We start from the raw sequence: 20,752 nt of genomic DNA on the forward strand, positions 1-20,752 counted from the left end.
AGTCAGGGATCAGCAGCGTTCAAACTTTGGTCAAGGCCCACTAGAGCTGCGGTGATGCTTGGTGGTACAGGATAGACAACTGAGAACACCCAATCTGTTGTTTTGCTTTTTCGCGGCGCAACCATCACGTCTCCCGTCAACGCCACTCAGCTTCCCACCTCATTCCTTTGGTCAGGGCTCGGCCGTTAGTTGCATTCAACTCACTCGGGACCAGAGCCATAGCTGTGGCTATTGCCAGGTCTGAAGTATCACGTCCCTGGTTACCTGGACTCTGCCATGTGCAACAAACCCCACCCCTTCTTAACGGGACTTGCCCATTGCAGCCCAGTTTCTTGATCTCATACATGGATGTAGCTTGACGTTGGGATACAGTACGTACTCAGTGATGGTCTGAACGATACGATCTACCGGCAACAACATAATAACCCTACTTCCTCCCTCCGATACCTGTCTCACACTGCATGTCCACTCTTATATCCACTATTTCTTGTTGGCTTGCGATTAAGTTCCAGTCCAAGTCAAATCATATAAGCGTTACCGTGTCCCTTGAGACTGTCTGCATCTAGATGCCAAACCAGTGAATCACGGCAATAATCGTGTCTCTGGTCGTTGGCATTGTGATTCCTGGCCCCGGCCTTCATGTCTGTGCTCCCCTGAAGATTCCAACGACCATCTACTTATACAGACAAGACCCAAATTTCTCCTTCGAGGGCTCGCGCTCACTTGCGACACCTTATACCTCTTCGAAAGACAATCGATCTCGAGTATCACAGGCTTGTCACCTCTTTCACTACCAACTTCACGCCCAGACACATCACCTATACTTTTTGACGGAGACGTTATCAAGGATATGATGGATTGTTTCCCAGAGATGTTAGTCAGGGACTTGGAAAGATCTAGCCCGCTCTTTGAATCAAAGAACATGACTGCCGGTATGCCTACATCACCAGTCTGGTTCACAGAAAACCATATCAGCAATCGCAGTATATCATCTCCCAGCCGAATTCTCAACTCTCCTTACCAATCAGGATCTGTGGGAGTACAAAACTTGGGATCAATAAAAGAACGACAGTCAATGGTGTCGTTCCTCGAACACCAAGGACGGCAAGCCGAGGAGGAATCAGATGAAGAATCAGTTTCATCGACGGAGTCCTCTGCAGGCATCCCCATCCGTTCTGTCAAAGCCCGCGGGCACTCCATAGCTACAGCAGCAACATCACTCACCTCGGGAAGCGGCAACCTACCATCACCGAAAAGTCTATCACCTGTCGAGCGAGGACATGAGTACAGCTGGATTGATGTTGATTCAGATAGCGACAACGATGAAGAGACGCGACCTGAAATTCGAGGCCAATTAGCCTCGCCAAAGGGAATGGCTGCTCTATCACCAAGGCCACCAACACCACCAAATATGGAGTCAACATTTGACATCACAGTCATGATGGAAGCTCCACAGCCTCGTCTACATAGAGCATGTTCCTGCATCGATGAATCTTCGAAGAGCAGCTTGAAACAGCACAGAAGACAAGAGTCAGCAAAATCCCTGGACTCACCGGTCATTCCTCCTCGAGTAACATCTCTCACAAGTGTGACAAATTCATTGGATACAACACCAAGACTCAAAACGCCCGTGTTTGATTCGCGGATAAGCCCCGATAATTTTGGTTACACCAACTCATCATTCTTTACTCAACGCTTTCGCGACGAGACAGACAATAACACAATCCTTTTAAAATCAGACTTTGGATCTATTGAGCTGGAAATCGAGGACGAAGATACATATATGGACCATTGCCCGCCTCCCCCACCATTGTCCCGCCCGGATACAGTCTATATCGAGCAGACACCACCACCTTCTCCGTTACCAACTGTCGAATCATGGCTGGATGGTTCAAATCCCCCTCTCCCCCAGATTCCTAATGACGATTTGGTCAAGGCAGTGCCTCTTCCTCCAGAGATCGTCGAGACGCTCAGAGTTTCAATTGCTTGCTTCCCAGAGACAATGTTGTTGTCTTCGAGCTTGACCACAGAAACGATCCGATCGTACTCCAAGAAGGTCAGAAATCCTTCGGCAGACATCTGGGCTGACCCAACATCCGACTCATCATCTTCACACCCTCGAAGGTCGATCTGGAAAAAGGTCGTCTCACACGGTCGCGACTCAAGTGCCGCTAGACGTCACCGGTTACACTCATATCATAGTAACAGCTCCTCGGGCGCCGTCGCATCCCCAATCCCATGGGCTCCGCTGCGACATGTGTTTCCTGGTTGCTCAGATTACATCTGTGATGCTCTGTATGCCCACATCGTGGCCTACAACTACGTCTCACGAGTTCCCCGCAACCAGCCCTCTGGCAAACGAGCATCGATCGCAGATTCGAAGTCACAAGGCGAAAACATTCCAAAGAAAGCCGCCTCACTTCTTGGGCTTAGCGCACCTCAGGCGAATCCCACGCCCAACCTTGGCCGATTTGCTAGGAAGTTTAGCTCCCCACTTACAGCCATTGGCTTCAACAAGGAAGAGCCATCAACTGTAACCACTCAAGATAACGCGACACGAAACATCGAGTCAGGACTACTTCGCTGTATCTCCAGACTCATCGCCACTGCCAAGATGATCACAGAGAATGGTACTGCGGAGGAGAGAATCATGGATGCCGAACCACACGAGATGGATATGATTTTAGTGCGAAGTCTCTGTGAGATTGTGAGACTATCTGAAGAAGCTTCATGATACACAGTCATCTAAAGCTGTTACACCAGCATTGGTATTGGCACTTGGGTTTGAAAGTTTGTACTGGGATGGTGTTTTGTGGTCATATACCCTAACTGATAGATTGGGGCTTTCCTTGACCTTTGACGAACTTGAGATGATGTAGCCATGTCGATTCTGAATACAAAGATCTCAACACCCTCTTCTTTCTAATCAGCCCTGTGACGTATTGGCTGTTTATCGCATCCACCAACATCCTTCACCGTCCCAAGTCCATGGGTCGTCAATCCCAACTCCAAGGCATCAGGAAATAGAGGCTCTACTTTAGAGTTCACCAGCGGGCGTAAAGAACCCCTGATCTACAGTCCTGGGTTGCATCCTAACCTTGTGTTCAACTGACGCGATGGCGTTTGTCATCTGGCAGATCGCGGGGTTAGGCTCCCGTCTAGTACTATCACAGACATGATTGCGAGGGTGTGGCGCGTAGCATTGTAGATTAAAAACCGGACTTTCCACCGGTATTCTATGTTAAAACCGTGATTTGTAATGCAGCATTGTCCACATGCTTAAGTTTCTTATTCTCGTGGTATTTCCAGAGGACCTTTGTCGTCGCTGAATAGTTCCTCGTGCCAAGGTACGCCGTGTCCTGGCTTTTGACATACCACGTTCCAATCTATCGGCGTGAAATTTGGCGCTAGGGGGCTGAACACAAGTGGTTTGGACTCTTGTGGTGCTGTGTACACGATTTTGTCTGTTTCATCATTTAGTTCGGCCAACAGTCCGACGGGGGACTTGAGGCGCTGGGTGATGAGATGTCGCAGCTGTGCGTGATACCACATCTTGTCCCACCAATCCCTTAGTCTAGATTTCTTAAGACCATTGACGTAGGCGTTGTGATGGATTGCTATGGGTGTTGTGCCGAAGAAGAAATCTGTGTACAGAGGGATTGCGCCCCAGTTTATAGATGAGAGGATAGTGTCGTTTATGGATTGTATTTCAGGTGGTATACCATTCGTACGGATAGGGCCGGGGACACCTGCTTTTTGAGATTCTTTGTGAATGTTGACTTCGTTGCTAAGATGTACGAAGTAACCGTCTTCTTCGGATGAGCACGTTGGTGGTGCGGTGGTGAAGTTGTAGTCCAGACCAATACCGAATTCGAATCGTTGACCAAGGAGTGCTGCATCTGCAATTTTACGGATTTCATGACTGGGAGTATTGACAGCTGCTGAGCCATTCCATGATGATCCAAGATGCCTCACCCACTCACGATAAATCTCTTGATCCCCAATGACTTCGCCGATAAGAGCCTGGTCACTCCAAAGTTGTCGTCCCTTCATTGTAACGGTATCGATCTTCTCCTTCGATCTTTGTAGCGCATATCTCAAAGCGCCCAGAGAACCCATTATGAGACCACTGTTTACGCATCTTGGACGAACGTTCTTGTATTTGCGTGCTGGGTCGAAAGACCAGGGGACTTTATCGGTGTCGGGGCCGTACATATCTTTCGGCATAGGCGACTCAGGCCAGTGTTCGTAGTGGGGATTAGAACCGGAGTATGCGTCTGGGAAGCAATCTTTTGCTGTGGTGATGATGATATCCTGCTTCGGCGGCGATATAGGAAAGTCAGCGCTGATGTTGAGCTCTGCCCACTGTCTGCGCACTCTATCATCCGCCTCACGATTAAGACGATGATACCTCTCCAATAACACAGAAGGCGGGAGTTGGAACCACAGATCATATGCATCCACCATAACCGCAACATCATCCTCACTGCCTGTCTTGAGTAACACTTCGATAGCTGCTAGTAAACTTTCCAGCTTGGCGATGTGACTTCCTGCAAAGTGCCACGCAGGTCTATTGAACTCGCGTTTCCAGTTGAGAAGGATGGGTGTTGGATAACCCATTGCTACTGCGGACATTATGGTTTTGCAGAGGTTGATGTGTGGTGAGTCGGCTGGCATGAAGAGGTGAAGACGACGAGAGTTATGTTTGGAGGGGCGTTGAGGAGACGCCAGAGCTGTTAGGTCTGTCTTTGAGAGAGTTGGTGTATCATGACTATGACCGAGAACATGGTTGAGTGGTTGCGTAAACTACTTCTATCAGCTGCTATCCTGAGAAGTGCAGTTACTGACTTACAACTCCCATATAAGTCGTCCATGAGATGACTATGAAGGTCAAGGTTATAGTAACCCATTTAAAGCTCTTTAAATACCGAGGAATAAAAGATGATGGTTTCAAAAGAGATAGAAGTGGTCTCGCTGATTGTGCAGATGGGAATGATGCATCTTCTGGATCAGCGCTGGGGATTCTTCTCATCCTGGGTGAATGACTTGGTAGTGAAGATGAAGTCATGACAGCATTGTATTCTGAGAGTTGTTAGATGAAAACATCTTGGCACAAGAAAACAGTTCTTGTTGAGACCACATGATGAATATTAGTTTCTCTATCTGTATCTTGATCTTCATCACAGGTACTGAGGTAGTGTAGTGTCTTGTCGTACAAATGCCCCCTGCAAAGAACAATGCAGCGCAGATCATCCCATCAAGCTAGCGACCGTTGATACGCAACAGCCAATCATCCGACACCGTGGCCCCCTACCTGTACTGTAAGTTTAGCCCCACGTGCGACCTCTCAAGACTTGACAGGTTTTTGAGAGTATCCAATGTAGGCGCGTCATTCAACACTGCTGATGAATTGATTCGTCGTCTCTTCTCGTGACAGACATGATTCAGTTACAGGGGTAAAGGAAATGGAAATGGAGATGGGGCACGGGCTGGCTCGTATAGGTATGTAATAGTTATAGCCTCGGGCGGCGTTCTAGAACTGGGCCTTTGTCGGCGGTTAGATAAGATTTACGTTTTTATAATAGCTTCAAGACAGTCTCCTTTTTTATTCTATATTCTTATTTCCCGTTTCTTTCCTTCCTTTCTCCTTGCTTAAATCGAGGATGAAAACAAGATGGATTACTCGAAGAATAGACACTTGAGTGTCACTATGCAAACATATTTCGGTTTCGCACTCCTTGGTAAGCTCTCAAGTCCCTTACCAAGATCACTTACTGACGACTTCAGGCTTTGTCAATGCGATTGTACCATTCGTTGTACACTCGGCAAACTATCTCATCATTCCTTACCCACGCTGGATAGTTCTTCTCATCGAGACTCTCCCAGCACTTCTCACAAAACTATTTCTTCCTAATGTTCTTCACCGGTTTCCCTACTGGGTACGCCCTTTCACCATTGGAGCAGTATGGATAATCGTGGCTCTCATAACAAAAGCCACTCCGCCCAACATTGCGCCTCCATTACGAATCTTGACCTCAGTACTAGCTTCTGCGTCTTCCGCAGCAATGGAGATTTCATTCCTGGGAATGCTACGATATTACGGCCGTGTCGGTCTTGCAGGATGGGGCGCAGGCGTAGGCGCAGGAGCTGTATTCTGCGCCATCCTGCCTTTTGTGCTGACTGTTTGGATGCAGTCGTTTCTACGCGACTTTATTGATTGCATCTATGTTCTTACTGGCGCTATGCTGGTGGCATTCTTTGTTGTTCTGCCCGACGCGCCGGTCAATTATCCTCTTTCACAGCAGAGTTTCTCTAAAGGCGACGTGGAAGATGCTTCACCGGATCCCGTTCAGCAATTATCCCGAGTACTGAGTACGCGAAACCGCATTCATCTTGTGAAAGCTACGGTCCGGCCGTTTATGATTCCCTTATTTGGAGCTTTTGCGGCACAGGCCCTTGTGTACCCCGGAATCTCACGAGCGTTACCTCTTCCTGAGTCATCGGCGACCTTTTTCTCATTTGTTACTACCTACGGTTTAGCCTTTCAATTGGGCAATTATATTTCTCGAACACATACTTTACTCTTCCGACTGAGTAGTCTCAGAGCTTCGTTCACGATTCTTATCGCTGCGGCGCTCATTCTAATCGCCAATTCGATATTCCTCGTATCCTCGACAGAAGCGGTCATAGGTTTACTCGCGTTCGGCGCTGGAATAGGCGGGGGTGCAGTCTACATGATTGTTTTCGACAAAGTTCTTCATGAGAAGAGTCACGCGAGTGATGTTGATCTGGAGTTTAGTCTCCAGGTTGTAGGGGCTGGTGAGACTGCGGGTGTCATCGCTGGCGGGATGCTGGGTACGGTACTTGAGAGTTTGATGTGCGCAGGAGCATTTACGACGACACAGAGATGGTGTCATACAAGTCAATGAGAAGGGAAAGGAATGAAGTAGATGGATGGTCTGTAATAGATACTAAAGCTTATGACTGAATGAATGACAGGGATCAATTGAGCCATATTATACCGGCGACCCTTATAATAGATTGATGGACTGACGTTGACGGCAATCCTTTTCAACAGATATTAACATGAATAATCCCAATTAAACGTTATTGATCCTGTATAGTGTTGATGCTCATATAGTTACATCTCATTCGTCGCCCTTAGACTGACCATGTCGACGAGGACTAAACAAGCAGTAAGCACAGCCACAATTACTACCTATTCTAGGCTTCATCCTTTCTAGTCACTCTCAAGCTCATGTTAATAACTTCCGACTCTCATACAAGAAGCGCAATCACCCATAAAACTACCTACACCATTAAGAGACCCTTAATATATCGATCTCATAATCTCATAAACCTAAGATGATGAAACGAAAGACTCACAGTAAATCCCGCCACGGCTGTCGAAACTGCAAAAAGCGTCACATAAAGGTAACACTCTCACCATCTCATCTCATCTCATAACCAACTCACTCACTCACAATCCAGTGCGACGAACAAGGTCCCCCATGCACAAACTGTCTCGCCCGCTCCCTCGAAGACTGCTCCTATCTACCCTCACCAACAACCCACATCCCCGCCACCGAAACCCGCCGCAGACTAGAGCTAGAACTCATGCACCGCTGGTCAACATCAACCTACAAATCCCTCGCCAGCATCCCCGAAGATAACCAATGGCTTCAAGACGACATGCCGCGCTGGGCTCTTAAACATGAGTATCTCCTTCAGGGCATGTTTGCTTTCTCCGCGCTCGAAATCGTGCTCTGTGGAGGTCCTGTGGTTGTGGAGGAGGATTATGAAAAGTATTATGCGAAATTAGCGGTTGAGTATTATGATAAAGCGAGTCGTTCGTTTAGAGCGCAGTTGGAAGATGTCAATGCGGAGAATGCGCAAAAGGTCTTTATGTTTTCATTTCTGGCTATTTCTATTAATATGGCTCTTGGACAGTGCACTGCGTTCGAGGAGTTATACGAGGGTGTGCTTGAGCGTCTGGTCACGCTGTGGGAGTTACTCATGGGTAATGCTTCAATCGCAGATCAACATTTCGACGCTCTCATATCAGGAGCTCTATCAAGATCCACAGAAGCGTTAATGCTACGAACACAGCTTCAAACCGAAACACCAACATCTTTGGGCACAGAGACAGAAGATACACTTGAGAATCTCTCGGTCATCGTCAACAAAGCCTGTGAAACACCAAGTGAAGTATCCAGTTCATACCGCCCCAGTCTCTCCGCGATACAAACCTGCTTCACAGAAGATTCCAAAGACGTTTTCAAGGGCATCGCCATTGGTTTTCCCGCCCTCGCAGGGCGAGATTTCGGAATAGCGCTCAAGAGTTCTGATCCTGTGGCTTTAATGATCACCATGTTTTGGGGCGTGCAGCTTAATGAGTTGGGCAAGATGGCTTGGTGGGTTGGTACGTTTGGAAAGAAGATGGTTGATGAGGTCTCGGAGATTTTGTGGGAGCCTGAGGCGGGGCACGAGATTATGAGTTTGCCTGAGTGGAAGGAGTGTATAATGTGGGCAAGGGTGGAGGTTGGTTTGACACCTCTAGTTGAGACTCCGTTGGAGTCATAACTTTCTTTTGGAAGTGAGATCTGGATGGAGGTGTTTGGCGTATGGAAGTGATACAGATCGCCACTCAGCAGGCCATCTCAACGGCCATATATACCCTACTCAATTAAATGCGATGATGCTTCTACTACGCAGCATGCTAGGCCTTCCAACGTCACATAGCTTCATCCTGTCTTACTTATCCAATGTCTGTTTTTTGTTTACCGAGATCATTCAGATCTCTCAGTCATAGGCAATAGGTGCCCTGGTATCTTGGTCTATTTTTCCTTTACGCCTTACCCCATCGCGAAGTCTCGTCTCCCTCCTTCCATTCACGCTCAACATATCCAAGCTCTTTCTTGACCATCTCAACAGTATCCTTGTCTCCGGTGTTCTTTCCAATGTTGTCACTGCTTTGTGTTAGGTTACATCTCATATACTTGTAGTTGGGTACAACTTACCTGATCTTGACAGCTGGACGGCCTGCCGCCGAGCTGATCTTGATAACAATGTTTAGAGGTACGGACTTCTTGCCCGTCTTGGTGTTGGTAAAGTCGTTGGTAAGGTATGTTCCCACACCAAATGTAGGTTGGAAACCGAGGTCCTCGGCAATCTTCTTGTACTCCAGGCATCTTTCGATGTTGAGTGAGTCGGAGAACACAATCGTCTTCTTGTCTGTGATACCCTGCTTGTCGTAAAACTCTCGCATCCACTTGGTATACTCAGCAGGGTCACCAGAGTCCTGTCGAATGCCAGCGAAGGCTTCGGCATATGTCTTCATGCTTCCATCAGCCTTCTTGAAGGTCTCAGCTGGGAATCCACCTTCGATGGTTTGCACAGGCTGTGTAAAGGCGCGCAGGAACTCCTGAGTACCGAAGGTGTCTGTCAAAGCAATAGCAAGCTTGCTGCCAAAGCATGCCACCCAGTGTCGTAGTGCAACCTCAGTGGCTTGCTTATAATCACCAATGATAGCAGCAACGCCCATGAACCATTCGTGAGCGACGGTTCCAACAGGAGGGATGTTGAAGCGCATGGCAAGGTGGACGTTGCTTGTTCCAGAGAGCTTGCCGGGGAAACCCTTCTTCTCGGCCTCCTTAGAAGCTTGGACAAGTCCTCTGAAGACGAGAGCCTGGGTGTGGTAGTCACGACGTCTTCTTGTACCGAACTCAGATGTAACGCATCCTGCCTCGAGCAATTGAAGTCCCTTGTCGAAAGCCTGTTGCTCTTGACCCTCGTAGTTCCAATCAGTGTCCATAAACTTGAAGTAGGCCTCAGATGTCAACGCAAGCATGGGAATCTCGTAGAGAATAGTGTCGACCCAAGTGCCCTTGATCTGAATGTCGACATCGCCAACAGTAGTGTCGTCACCAGTGTCCTCGCCAACGGGAGTAAAGGTAGCAACGACTTGCTCGCGGGGGCTCAAGCGGAACTCCTTGAGGAAGTTCAGGTAGTCTTCGGAGAGGTAGTCGCAGTGCTTCTTGAGGAAAAGGTACTCGTCGGTGGAAAGGGAGATGTTTCCGAGCTCTGGACATCAAGGTTAGTCATAGCTCCGACTAAGGACAAACATCACACACTTCCGATCTGCTCCTCAAGCCATTTAAAAGCGGTTCGCGACAGCTTCTTATCGGGGGTTCGGTTGGTGTAGGCGTATGTCACGGGTACATCCTTGAAGAACTTGAAGACTGCGCATTGCATAGTCAACTTGTAAAGATCGGTGTCGAGGAAGGAGATGACGCCCTCAGGGTAGGGCGAAGAGCTGTTGAAAACCATGACTGCGGTTTTGAGTGTAGAGTACGTGTAGATATGTCTGTCGAGTCGAAGGAGGTACTGGGAGGGCAAGGTTCGGCTTTTGTAGTTGGAGTCGTGGGGACTTGGAGAGCTGAGTTCGGAGATGCGGAGACGACGTCAAGGATATCGTGAAAGATGCGGCATGTATTGTCAAGGAAGAAAAGACAGAATCATAGATTGGAGACGTGCTATAACCGTAAGTGTCGCGAGCTAAACCTTATGACGTTTGCGACCCAAACTCTGCGACGTGTGTTGAGTCAGAAAAAGGGTCCAGAAAAGACGAAATGTGACGCATTAAGAAGAGATCCAGAATCAGAAACCCGCAGGAGAAAGAAGCAGAGGGGCACGCGCTGAAGGAAGGTGAGGGGTTGGGTCGCGGCTACCAGAGGTGGGTTATGGAGGGGCACTAGAGGCGCTATGACCACACCTTAAACTTCCTGCAAGAAAAAAAATTTGGGCAACGTCGCGAGTCTAGGATTTTTCTTCCTGTACTGGATCATAACGCCTGGCTACGCGGCGGTTACAAGTTTTTTCACGATCCGCGCAACCACTCCAATCCGATTTTTGACATTCTTCGAGTTTAATACTTAATTATTCAACATTACGCGACTACAGATTCGGCCTCAGAGTCCGAACACCGCCGTCACAATGGATATCCATCGTTGTCGATTCGTTCCCTACAAGCCGTCCGCCATCAACGCCATCGCCTTCTCTCACCCGGTGGCGCGCTCGGCGCAACAAGGAGCTCGCGCGCGACTTGCGATCGGACGAGGTAATGGCGATATCGAGATCTGGAACCCTCAGAATGGCTCTTGGAACCAGGAGCTCATCATTCCTGGCGGTAAGGATCGAAGCATTGATGGACTCGTCTGGGTCAACCAGCCCGACCAGGACCTCGGCGATGGACGCGTCGTTCCCGGAAAGTCACGACTGTTTAGCATAGGCTGGACTTCCACAGTCACCGAATGGGATCTCGAGACGGGAAGGCCAAAGCGACACGCCAGCGGTCAGCATGGAGACATTTGGTGCATGGCTGCCCAGCCAGCCGAGTTCGACCAAGACTGCACTAAGCTCATTGCTGGAACAATTGACGGTGAGCTGGTCGAGTTTTCTATTGAGGACGACAACCTGCGATTCGAGAAAGTTGTGCTGCGATTGCCTACCAAGAAGACACAGATGGTCAGCATTTGCTTCCAGTCGCACAAGATTGCCATTGTCGGCTGCTCCGACAACACGATTCGAGCGTACGATCTTGAAAAGCGTCACATGTTGCGCAGAATGACACTAGGCTCTGATCTCGGCGGTGGTGCTAAGGACATCATCATTGTCTGGTCTGTCAAGTGTCTTCCCAACGGCAACATTGTTTCGGGCGATTCCACTGGCCAAGTTTGCATCTGGGATGGCAAGACATACACCCAAACACAGCGAATGCAGAGCCACAAGAAGGATGTTCTCAGTCTTGCAACAAGTGCTGATGGCACTGCCATCCTTAGCGGAGGCATGGACCGACGAACGATTCTTTACAAGCAGAACGCCAACGCTGGATCGCGATGGGGCAAAGTCTGGGGACGCAGATACCACGATCACGATGCCAAGTGTATGGCTTCTTTCGAGAGTGGTAAAGTCAGCGTTGTTGTTTCAGGAGGTAAGATCAACTTGAATTGTAAAAAGATCATGGCTAACTCAAATTCAGGCCCTGATGCTAACCCCGTCGTTATTCCACTGAAGGAGATGGGACGCGAGAACCACCGCATGATGCCCGCCCTGCCACAGCAGGCTCCTTTGTTGGGTGCGCCCAAGGCTCGTTTCGTCGTCAGCTTCTGGGAGAGAGAGATTCACATTTGGCTTCTTCGAAAGTCAACTACCGATATGGTGACTAGCGACAAAAAGATCGATATCAACAAAAACCGCAAGCTACTCAAAACTATCGTTGTCAAGGGAGATTCGAATATTACTTCAGCGACTATTGACGATGAGGGCTCGCTCCTGGTTGTTTCTACAGCTATCGACGTCAAGGCCTTCAGATTAGAGCACCAGGATCCGATCAACGCCTCCGATGTCAAGGTTTCTTCCGCCGAACTTCCTCAAAAGCTCGCCGGTGTTGGCGCCATCAAGGTGCAGCTGTCACCCAACGCTCAGTGGCTCTGTGCAGTCCAGGAAGGCTCTCGCGTCGTCATGGCCGCTCTCGACCCTGTTTCTCCCAGAACTTCACTCGTCTTTTCGCCCAGAGTGCAGCGACTGACTCGCTTACGACGACAAATCCCACGTCACATCCTCAACGGAGGCATGGGTAGCTACGATAGGACCATTACACAGGTCGCCTTTTCCCCAGACTCCAAGATGCTCGCTGTGTCCGATATTGCCGGCTACATCGACACCTGGATCTTGAGTGAGGGAGAGAAGAAGTCAGAGGATGACGCGTCCTCCGCAAGTGAGAGTGACTCTTCAGATGAGGAAGAAGAATCCTCGCAGGGCATTGAGAAGTGGATTCGCAACCCCGGTGCCAAACTAATGCCCAAGTTGCAGAATGCTGCCACGGTCCTGTCCTTCTCGGCTGATATCCCTCAGGCCAAGGTCTCCCCCAGAAGCTCTTTCGATGGAATTAACGGCCCATCTAACCTGGTCGATGACTACACCCTCCTCGCCATCACCTCGGGATGGAACCTTTTGCTATTCCACCCACTACAAGGCTGTCTCACACCCTGGTCACGAAAACACACTCGAAAGGACCTACCCGCTCCTGTACAGGATCTTCTCGATCTTCCCAAGGGAGTTTTCTGGCAGGGCTCTCGTGCTTGGATCTACGGTGTTTCATTCCTTCTTATGCTTGATCTCGCTCAAGATCTTCCCAAGCCTACAGAAAGCGAGGATGCCACAGCTACCTCTGGTAAAAACCTCAAGCGCAAGAGAACAGGACCTTCTACCGGAGCCGGTGGCAGAATGGAGCAAGGTGCCATCGCGCCTTCCTTGATCCGCAAGCACACTGCCGGTCAGTGGGAGGACGTCGATATGGAAGACGCTCCCAACCCCGAAGATGCCAACAGTGACGATGAGGACCAGCCCGAAGGTGAACTCGCTCAACTACGGAACCGTCGTGAAGTGGGCAAAGATGAGGGTGCCGAGACTGGCGGTGAACGCAAGAGCTGGTGGATGACCTTCAAGTACCGACCCATCTTTGGTGTTGTGCCCATCAGCACAGCGGACCAGCCTCTCGAGGTTGCCCTTGTGGAGAGACCAACATGGGATATGGATATGCCCGACAGCTACTTCAACGTCGAGCAGTGGAGGAAGTAATGGTGATTACAGCCAGAGATGTACATACGAGTGGATAAAAGATGTGATGTTGTCTGAGTTTTGATCGTGGAGACGCATATGTTCGGCGTGGTTGCAAGGATGGACGTTCACAAGGTCCAGACTCAAAAGCATGATCCTGGTTTGAAGATTTGGATTGTTATACTAGCTACATAGGCCAATGTGCGAGTGCAAACGTACCGGCTATCGAATTAGATGTTGGGATATTGACTTTCTACTGCATACGTATACCCATGTCCCGATCGTGAGCATGCCATATCAGGATCTTGTCATTTAATCAGTCCTATCGGCAAACTATCGCATTTTCCTTGTTCTCATGATCTAGCGTCTGTTTCACGGGGGTTGGAGATGTCTCGCGTATCGGAGTGTCATGATATCAAATATCAGATGAGCTTGAGGCCCGACCAAAGCTGAACGAGTCACGAGAAGACAATCCCAGTCTGAGCGATTTCTCAACTTACATGATCATCTCGAGTGCACCAATCAAGTAACAAGATGCCTCCAGTTTCTACACTAAACCGTTGCACAAGTTTACCGAAAATGTCTAGGCATTATTAAATAGGCCCAGTCTTCCCCCGTCGAACGCGCGTCCTGGACGGCAGAAGGATCTTGGCCGAGCTTGACACAAGTGAGGCTTCAGGTAAGAAGGCAGGAAGGGCCTTGGGTTAATTGTTGGGACCTGGGTTCAATGGCGGGTTGCATTCGGGAAGTGGAAGACGGGATGAGATGAGATGGCAGGATGGTTCATGACATGGATAAGCAGGGTTTTGGTGAAGTACCGACATCCCTGTGACCTTGACTTCATCTTGAACGGTAACTCGTACTTTTTGGATGAATGACTGAACGGGTTGTTTGAGTTATGGTCAGTGTGTTGAAGGTCTACGTATCCACGAGGTAATCCCCCAGACTCAGCGTCGTCATGGCGGGTTTTGAACTGCCAAGAGGAGAAATAGATCGTTCACCGCGTCAGATTTGAGTTGATCCTAGGGAAGATCCGTCTCACTTTCCAATGAGAACAATGAGTAAAAGAAAGCTGAGTTCAGAGTCAGAACGGTCAAGATCTCTGTCTGATTCTGGATGATGCAGCTGTTTGGCGATCATAAGTCAGGGACCACACTTGAGGTCATGACTGTGCTGTGCTGGTCCTGGCTGTCTATCAAAAGAGCTTGCGTAGCACAAAACTAGCGAAATGCTTAGCCTCGGAATCTGATCTTGTCGTTGACTTGGCTTTTGTGGTCTTCTTGGCAACGTCGGTCTGTTCTCTGGGTCGCAAGCACCAAAGTAGAAAAGCACCAGAATAATTACAGAAGATTCACAAGTGCCCTGAAAGATTGGATTGTCGCGGTCAGGAGGTGGCGATTTGGGAAGATAGGCGTTGCGTAGGCTTGTTAGAGTTGAGATCCAATATTGATTGTTGTTTGCAGGTACGCAAGCCAATGTCATGGAGCGTCCAGATGACGCGGCCTCGTCTGGCTCTGGCGGTGTCTTACCAAGTTACCAGACACGCCCCAGTCGTAAGCGCAACAAAAAGGATCGGCAAACCACAACTGAGAGTGATTGGCAGTGAGTAACTGGACAAGAACAATTGACCTGAACTTGCAACTTCGATTTTCTAGAGGGTGGGTTTGTTGCTCCATTTGAGCGACATGTTGGCGACCAAACGACAAGTAAACCACAGCCAGTCATTTTTAGTAAAGCGTTTTGAGGGAAACGGAAGAAAGGGAGGGATTGAATTCGGCTCCGATTGAACCCCTGGTAAGCTATTTCCTCGACACGAATCTCCCGTCGCCAAGATCGTCCTAAGAAGGCAGGGTTGATGGTTAGCTGTAACTGTAACGTTGCTAAGCAGTCAGGGTTACAGAAAACTTGAGTGCATCTACGTAAGAGACGAAATAAGCGACACCAGTTCAGGCCAATTTCTGGTCCATGTAGGTCATATATTTCCGTCACCCTAAGTTTGGGCCTTCAAGTTTTCTGCTACCCACTAGACCAAGCACGTAAACGCAAGGCAAATAATCGAGGGCGCAGGGCGTTTCTCTTTCTGGCTCCTCTGCGACTCTGCGAGTGAGCGGCTGTCAAGATCTCCTTGCACTCGGATTGGTCGAGACCGCTTTTTCCAGGGGCAGAAACGCACGCGATGGCAGACGGGACCGGCCAAAGCTAGTTAAGCTTCTTTTCCAAGAATTGCCCAGCCCGTGAACCCGGCCGGATGGGCAATTCGAATCTCGAGATGGCTTCTCTCAATTTCGCAATGTTTTGGAAAGGCAAGACATGTTTGATTGGGGATCAGCAGTATCATGTAAAGAATGCGGAAGAAAGGAAGAAACATATAATGCAGATCGCTGTGGAGTTTTGTTGAGCATCTTCTTGTTTTCGGTGTGATGTGCTGTGCTGTGCTCAAAGAATATCCCTAGTCTTGAGATGAAGCAACAAGAGGTATCAAGGCTTTGGCTTGGCATCAGGCAATACAAGCCGAAATGACCCTTGATACACGGCAGATTTGAAGAGAGATATCTTCAGGGTCACAAGTCATTGACTGAGTTCAATGGCTTAATGAGGCCATCGTCTTTCATCTGGTATCAATCCCAACAACAACTGCAGCCAATGATCACTTCTTTAGCCACATCTGACTAAAAAATTTGAGTTCTAAAGTTATTGCCGTGTTTATCTCAAATTGTCCAGGAGGGAAAGGTTGAAACAGATCAAACAAGCCAGTGGATTGTGATGCAAGACGATGGAGAAGCAGTGGAATTGCAAGGGACAAGACTGAGAGGCCGCGAGTCAAGGTGGAGAGCAGTCCTGACAGTGTGGAACTGGAAATAACATGCACCGCCACTTAACCGCGACCTGTGGCTAGGTACCTGTGATCGTCAAACAGCCCGAGATTCAACCTCAGAGGCCTACAGGAAAGTCCCAGGGAAAATAAGCGCGATCATCTACACAGATCTGGCAATAATCTAAGGTTCAGGCTCAGTTGCGCGGCAGTGCGTCAATACTCTTGTAGAACATTGCTGAACAGAATAGTTGGCAGCGTGGCTAAGCAGCTAAGTCATGGGCTGTGCCACGATGCTTCTGATCGGGCGTCTTTTTAGGGACCTCACCACTGCCTCGTCATCGCCCACCACGACGAGGGGCACGTACCTAGCAAGGTACCGATACTTGTTCTGCGCGGTCCAGGGTTAGACTGAGTGACTCGCAGAAAATTGCAGCGGTCGTTAGCAGCCTCGAGACGTTTCTCTGGCGCTTCAGCGGAAGAAAAATCTCAGGAATAGGCCATGCAGGTTTTTGATGGTAACTCATTCTTGGGAAACACAATATCTTTGTGGGGTGAATAACCTTCAATCTTGACTTCCATGTTGCTATTTCCGACTTGTTGTCCATATTCGGCTTTATTGTGTCGATATTGGATACAAGTAATTGAGATTGAATTCTGTCTTCTCTGCGCTCACAAGGACTTCCCAGGAAGTCAGGACGCCTAATGCCTGCCTAGCTCCACTATCACAGTCGAATTGTCTCCGTCGCTCCAGCGGCCGATGCTTTTTGACACGACCTGGACGGTTTCTTCCCCGCGCGCGCTTATCATCTACTGCGTTGAGCCTAGAGCCTTCATGTTGATACAGCATTGCCACAAGATAGAGATGGTGATTGTCGCTTTTGTTTCCCATTCTTTCAGACAAATTCCCATATTTTATTAAAACAGTGTCGCCTCTTGTCGTTCCTTTCTCCATCTGACATGTTCCAGAGTCGCACGAATGAAAAGCTGACGCTCGCTAATTCGCTGATGACGAAGATCTAGGCCAGGCGCCACTTTGTCTTCGCTGTTCGGTGTTCCCCTAGGCCCTAGGAAGAACATACGCACGCAATTGGAAGTGTTTTGCTGCAGTGTCTCTCCTCGGCGTGTCAGAAGAATTGACCCCTAGAGATATAAGAGACGAAATAATTTGGTCAATTTATGTCAGCTTAGAGTAGCTCTTAGGCTAATTCATTTTGACAATTTAAGCCTCGGAGGACAATTCTTCTGTCACCCACCTGTCTCGGTAGGTATCACTAAAAGGTCTACGTACACGTGCCTCGCGGTGCCTGGGTTGGCGCTCTCACTGCTGAGATTGGCCCTTTAGGTTCGCCTCTTGATGATGAATCTGTTGCGTGGACTTGATCTGTTGACCCATTTTCATTCAAATTTGTCTTTGCGATAGTGATTGCTCCCGCTGAACTTACACGTCCTCAATAAAACTAGCGACGCGCACCAACATTCGTAGGCTTCTAGACAGCTGTAATTAAATAACGATTCGAAGGCTGCAAATTGTCTCCGGAAGGTCTGAGTATCCATTCTCTCTCATTCGCCCAGACCAATCAATTCAGTGCCAGGACCAAGCCAGTAGCCGTTTTCTAACAGCAAGGCAAGTACGAGGCAGCTGTACCGGTACATCCCCCTGCGCCCAGTGGCCCCCACCTGTAGCGACAACGGTCTCTCTCATTGGCCGTGGCGCTCACTGCTGACGCGTAAACTGCCATCGTAGGCTCTGGCCCAGAGTGGGCAAGAGCGAACGAAGACGCACACCCTCCCGAGACACCCCGTCCCTTCCCTTTATTCCCCTGGTCCACCCTCGATTCTCATCGCCGCCTGCTTTGCTCCTGCCTCTCCTCTTCTGTGCTGCGTTGTGCTGTGCTGTTTCTCTTACTTGCAGCGGTTTATCAGCTTTCGCAATTTCGCGAGTCGTCAACTCCTCTCATTTATCTCATCAACGGCGACGACGAGAAAGCAATCCAGCTTCACCTCGGGACAAACGACGACATTGACGACGACTAAAAGAATTCGATTTCTTAGTCATCAAGCGAGCGGCATCACCAGCGGCATAAACCAGCAGGTTTGCTCTGAAGATCAAACACCAAACATCTAGGACAACGCGTGTACCGTGGCAATTGGGCCTATCGACACGTACTTCGTTACATACGACGACCATTAACGATCAACATTACGACGACAAATTGGCTTTTTGAGAGGTTTCAAAGGACCTCGTCAACACCAACGATTGAGTTATCAACCTTCCAGCCCGGCTACGTAACTGGGCAACGATACCCCATCGACATCATTTAACTCAACTACCTCATCAACTACTTCGTTCGAGTACACACTTTAACAACTCTTACTTATTCAATATGGCGGGCCAACGAACGCCTGCGGGCGAATATGGCGAGGAATGGGCGCGAGACCTTCGAGTCCAGTTTGAGGGCTTGTTACGTGACAAGCGTATGAACGATCTCCGAAACACATCTCGACAAAGCTCTCCAAGCCTGGGAGACCAATCCCCACGCATGCGAAGCTCACCTTATCCAGCCGACAACCAACCGTCAGCCGCTCAAGGATCTACTCCTCCCTCTTACTCCGCCCTTCGACATCTCCCCAAGATCCCGAGTCCTCCTGCTGCCGGCGATCGTGATTCTCAAAAATTCAGAAACCTCCTCATCAGCTTATCATTAACACCAACCAAATACGAGAACCCTGGTCTGCTTGACGAGGCCTTGCAAACCATCCCATTGGATCGTATCTATGGCGAGGCCGAGGAAGAGACTCAGGTTCTGCAAGCTCAAGCTGAGAGTATGGGCGATGGCCGAAAACCTGAATGGGGTTACCAAGATTGCGTTATTCGGGCATTATTAAGGTACGTCATTTTCTATCCGATTCATCCTTTCGGACAGATTGACTAACACGATCAACAGATGGTTTAAGCGCTCATTCTTTACTTGGGTGAACAACCCTCCATGCCCCTCCTGCTTATCTCCCACAATCGCCCAAGGCATGACTGCCCCTCTGCCTGAAGAGAGCGCTTGTGGTGCCCTTCGGGTTGAATTGTATCGATGCTCTGCTCAACACTGCGGAGCTTACGAACGCTTCCCTCGATACGGTGATGTCTGGCGACTATTGCAGACTCGCCGAGGACGAGTTGGCGAATGGGCCAACTGCTTTAGCATGCTTTGCCGAGCTGTTGGTGGTCGCGTTCGATGGGTTTGGAACGCCGAAGACCACGTCTGGACTGAGGTTTACTCAGACCACCAGAAGCGATGGGTTCACGTTGACGCTTGCGAGGAGGCATGGGACAACCCTCGTCTCTACGCTGAGGGCTGGGGTAAGAAGATGTCTTACTGTATTGCCTTCTCCATTGATGGTGCGACCGACGTCACTCGACGATACGTTCGCAAGAACCAACACGCTTCCGAGCGTAACCGATGCCCCGAAGAGGTTCTTCTCTATGTTATGCAAGAGATTAAGAACATGCGCCGATCCAACATGAACAAGGACGAGCGCTTCCGATTGGAGAAGGAAGACACCCGGGAGGACAACGAACTTCGAGGATACGTTGTTGCCTCAATTGCCCAGGCCGTTACCGATCTTGTCCCCGGCTCTCCTGGTGGATCAAACCACACTGCGGCCAGTGGAAGCGATACCAAGTTGCCTGCTGAGCAACCTGGTCGACAAACAGGAACTACTGAGTGGTTGACTGCTCAACAACAACAATCTCACGGTCGATATCAACAACCCCGCGATCCCAGTCACCGACGACCCTTGCCTTAAGAGCTGCGCGCATATCTTTGCGACTCTCTCGGGCACTGCGACGAATGTGCGATTATGTATTGCTACTCGATGACCGTTACTGCCAATCACTACCTCCACCATTAAGTTCGACTGTTTGATACCCACATCCATGGTTTACTACGATATACCACCGAATACCTCGATGACAGTATCACGGCCCTCAACCAAACGACCTTCTATGATACCATCACTCCGATGATCTTACGGCCACACACCAATATTCCCTTCATGTCTAATACTATAAATCTTTGACAGCCATAGCATAGACTCGGCGTTGAACCATTTCAAAACGGCAGCCCACTTTCTGGCTCAGCCTGTATACACCACATCAATCAATCTGCTTGTTTTCTTTCTTTTGTTATTCTCTTTGTATAGGGGGCGCATACGGTGGGGCATATGTACCCTCAGGTGAGCAGGGGCGGGTTGGTCCCTAGCTCCGGGGCGTTTGGCTGGTTTTCTTTTTGGGCTATCATGAGCGGTATGAGGCCAGGCAAAAGA

General features: G+C 49.3%; 6 protein-coding genes across 6 annotated transcripts; 4 read left to right on the forward strand and 2 right to left on the reverse strand.

Moving 5' to 3' along the window:
* Positions 1 to 922: 922 nt before the first annotated feature.
* Positions 923 to 2,734, forward strand: FIESC28_00455 (uncharacterized protein; the record flags this gene model as incomplete). Its single annotated transcript, XM_031154606.1, has 1 exon — positions 923 to 2,734. The coding sequence occupies one exon, from the start codon at positions 923 to 925 to the stop codon at positions 2,732 to 2,734; it is 1,812 nt and encodes a 603-aa protein (XP_031021345.1).
* A 554-nt stretch (positions 2,735 to 3,288) lies between these two features.
* On the reverse strand, positions 3,289 to 4,635 carry FIESC28_00456 (uncharacterized protein; the record flags this gene model as incomplete). Its single annotated transcript, XM_031154607.1, has 1 exon — positions 3,289 to 4,635. One exon carries the CDS (start codon positions 4,633 to 4,635, stop codon positions 3,289 to 3,291), a length of 1,347 nt encoding a protein of 448 aa, XP_031021346.1.
* A 1,075-nt stretch (positions 4,636 to 5,710) lies between these two features.
* On the forward strand, positions 5,711 to 8,583 carry FIESC28_00457 (uncharacterized protein; the record flags this gene model as incomplete). The annotated part of the gene is made up of 3 exons (XM_031154608.1): positions 5,711 to 5,741; positions 5,788 to 6,860; positions 7,492 to 8,583. 3 exons carry the CDS (start codon positions 5,711 to 5,713, stop codon positions 8,581 to 8,583), a joined length of 2,196 nt encoding a protein of 731 aa, XP_031021347.1.
* A 265-nt stretch (positions 8,584 to 8,848) lies between these two features.
* Positions 8,849 to 10,329, reverse strand: FIESC28_00458 (uncharacterized protein; the record flags this gene model as incomplete). The annotated part of the gene is made up of 3 exons (XM_031154609.1): positions 8,849 to 8,969; positions 9,021 to 10,083; positions 10,134 to 10,329. 3 exons carry the CDS (start codon positions 10,327 to 10,329, stop codon positions 8,849 to 8,851), a joined length of 1,380 nt encoding a protein of 459 aa, XP_031021348.1.
* A 666-nt stretch (positions 10,330 to 10,995) lies between these two features.
* Positions 10,996 to 13,641, forward strand: FIESC28_00459 (uncharacterized protein; the record flags this gene model as incomplete). Its single annotated transcript, XM_031154610.1, has 2 exons — positions 10,996 to 11,992; positions 12,041 to 13,641. The coding sequence occupies 2 exons, from the start codon at positions 10,996 to 10,998 to the stop codon at positions 13,639 to 13,641; spliced, it is 2,598 nt and encodes an 865-aa protein (XP_031021349.1).
* Positions 13,642 to 18,819: 5,178 nt separating this feature from the next.
* FIESC28_00460 (uncharacterized protein) lies at positions 18,820 to 20,233 on the forward strand (the record flags this gene model as incomplete). The annotated part of the gene is made up of 2 exons (XM_031154611.1): positions 18,820 to 19,322; positions 19,381 to 20,233. 2 exons carry the CDS (start codon positions 18,820 to 18,822, stop codon positions 20,231 to 20,233), a joined length of 1,356 nt encoding a protein of 451 aa, XP_031021350.1.
* Positions 20,234 to 20,752: the final 519 nt, after the last annotated feature.

Source organism: Fusarium coffeatum, assembly GCF_003316985.1.
Source record: "Fusarium coffeatum strain FIESC_28 chromosome Unknown BRIP53273_contig_10, whole genome shotgun sequence".
Classification (NCBI taxonomy): domain Eukaryota; kingdom Fungi; phylum Ascomycota; class Sordariomycetes; order Hypocreales; family Nectriaceae; genus Fusarium; species Fusarium coffeatum.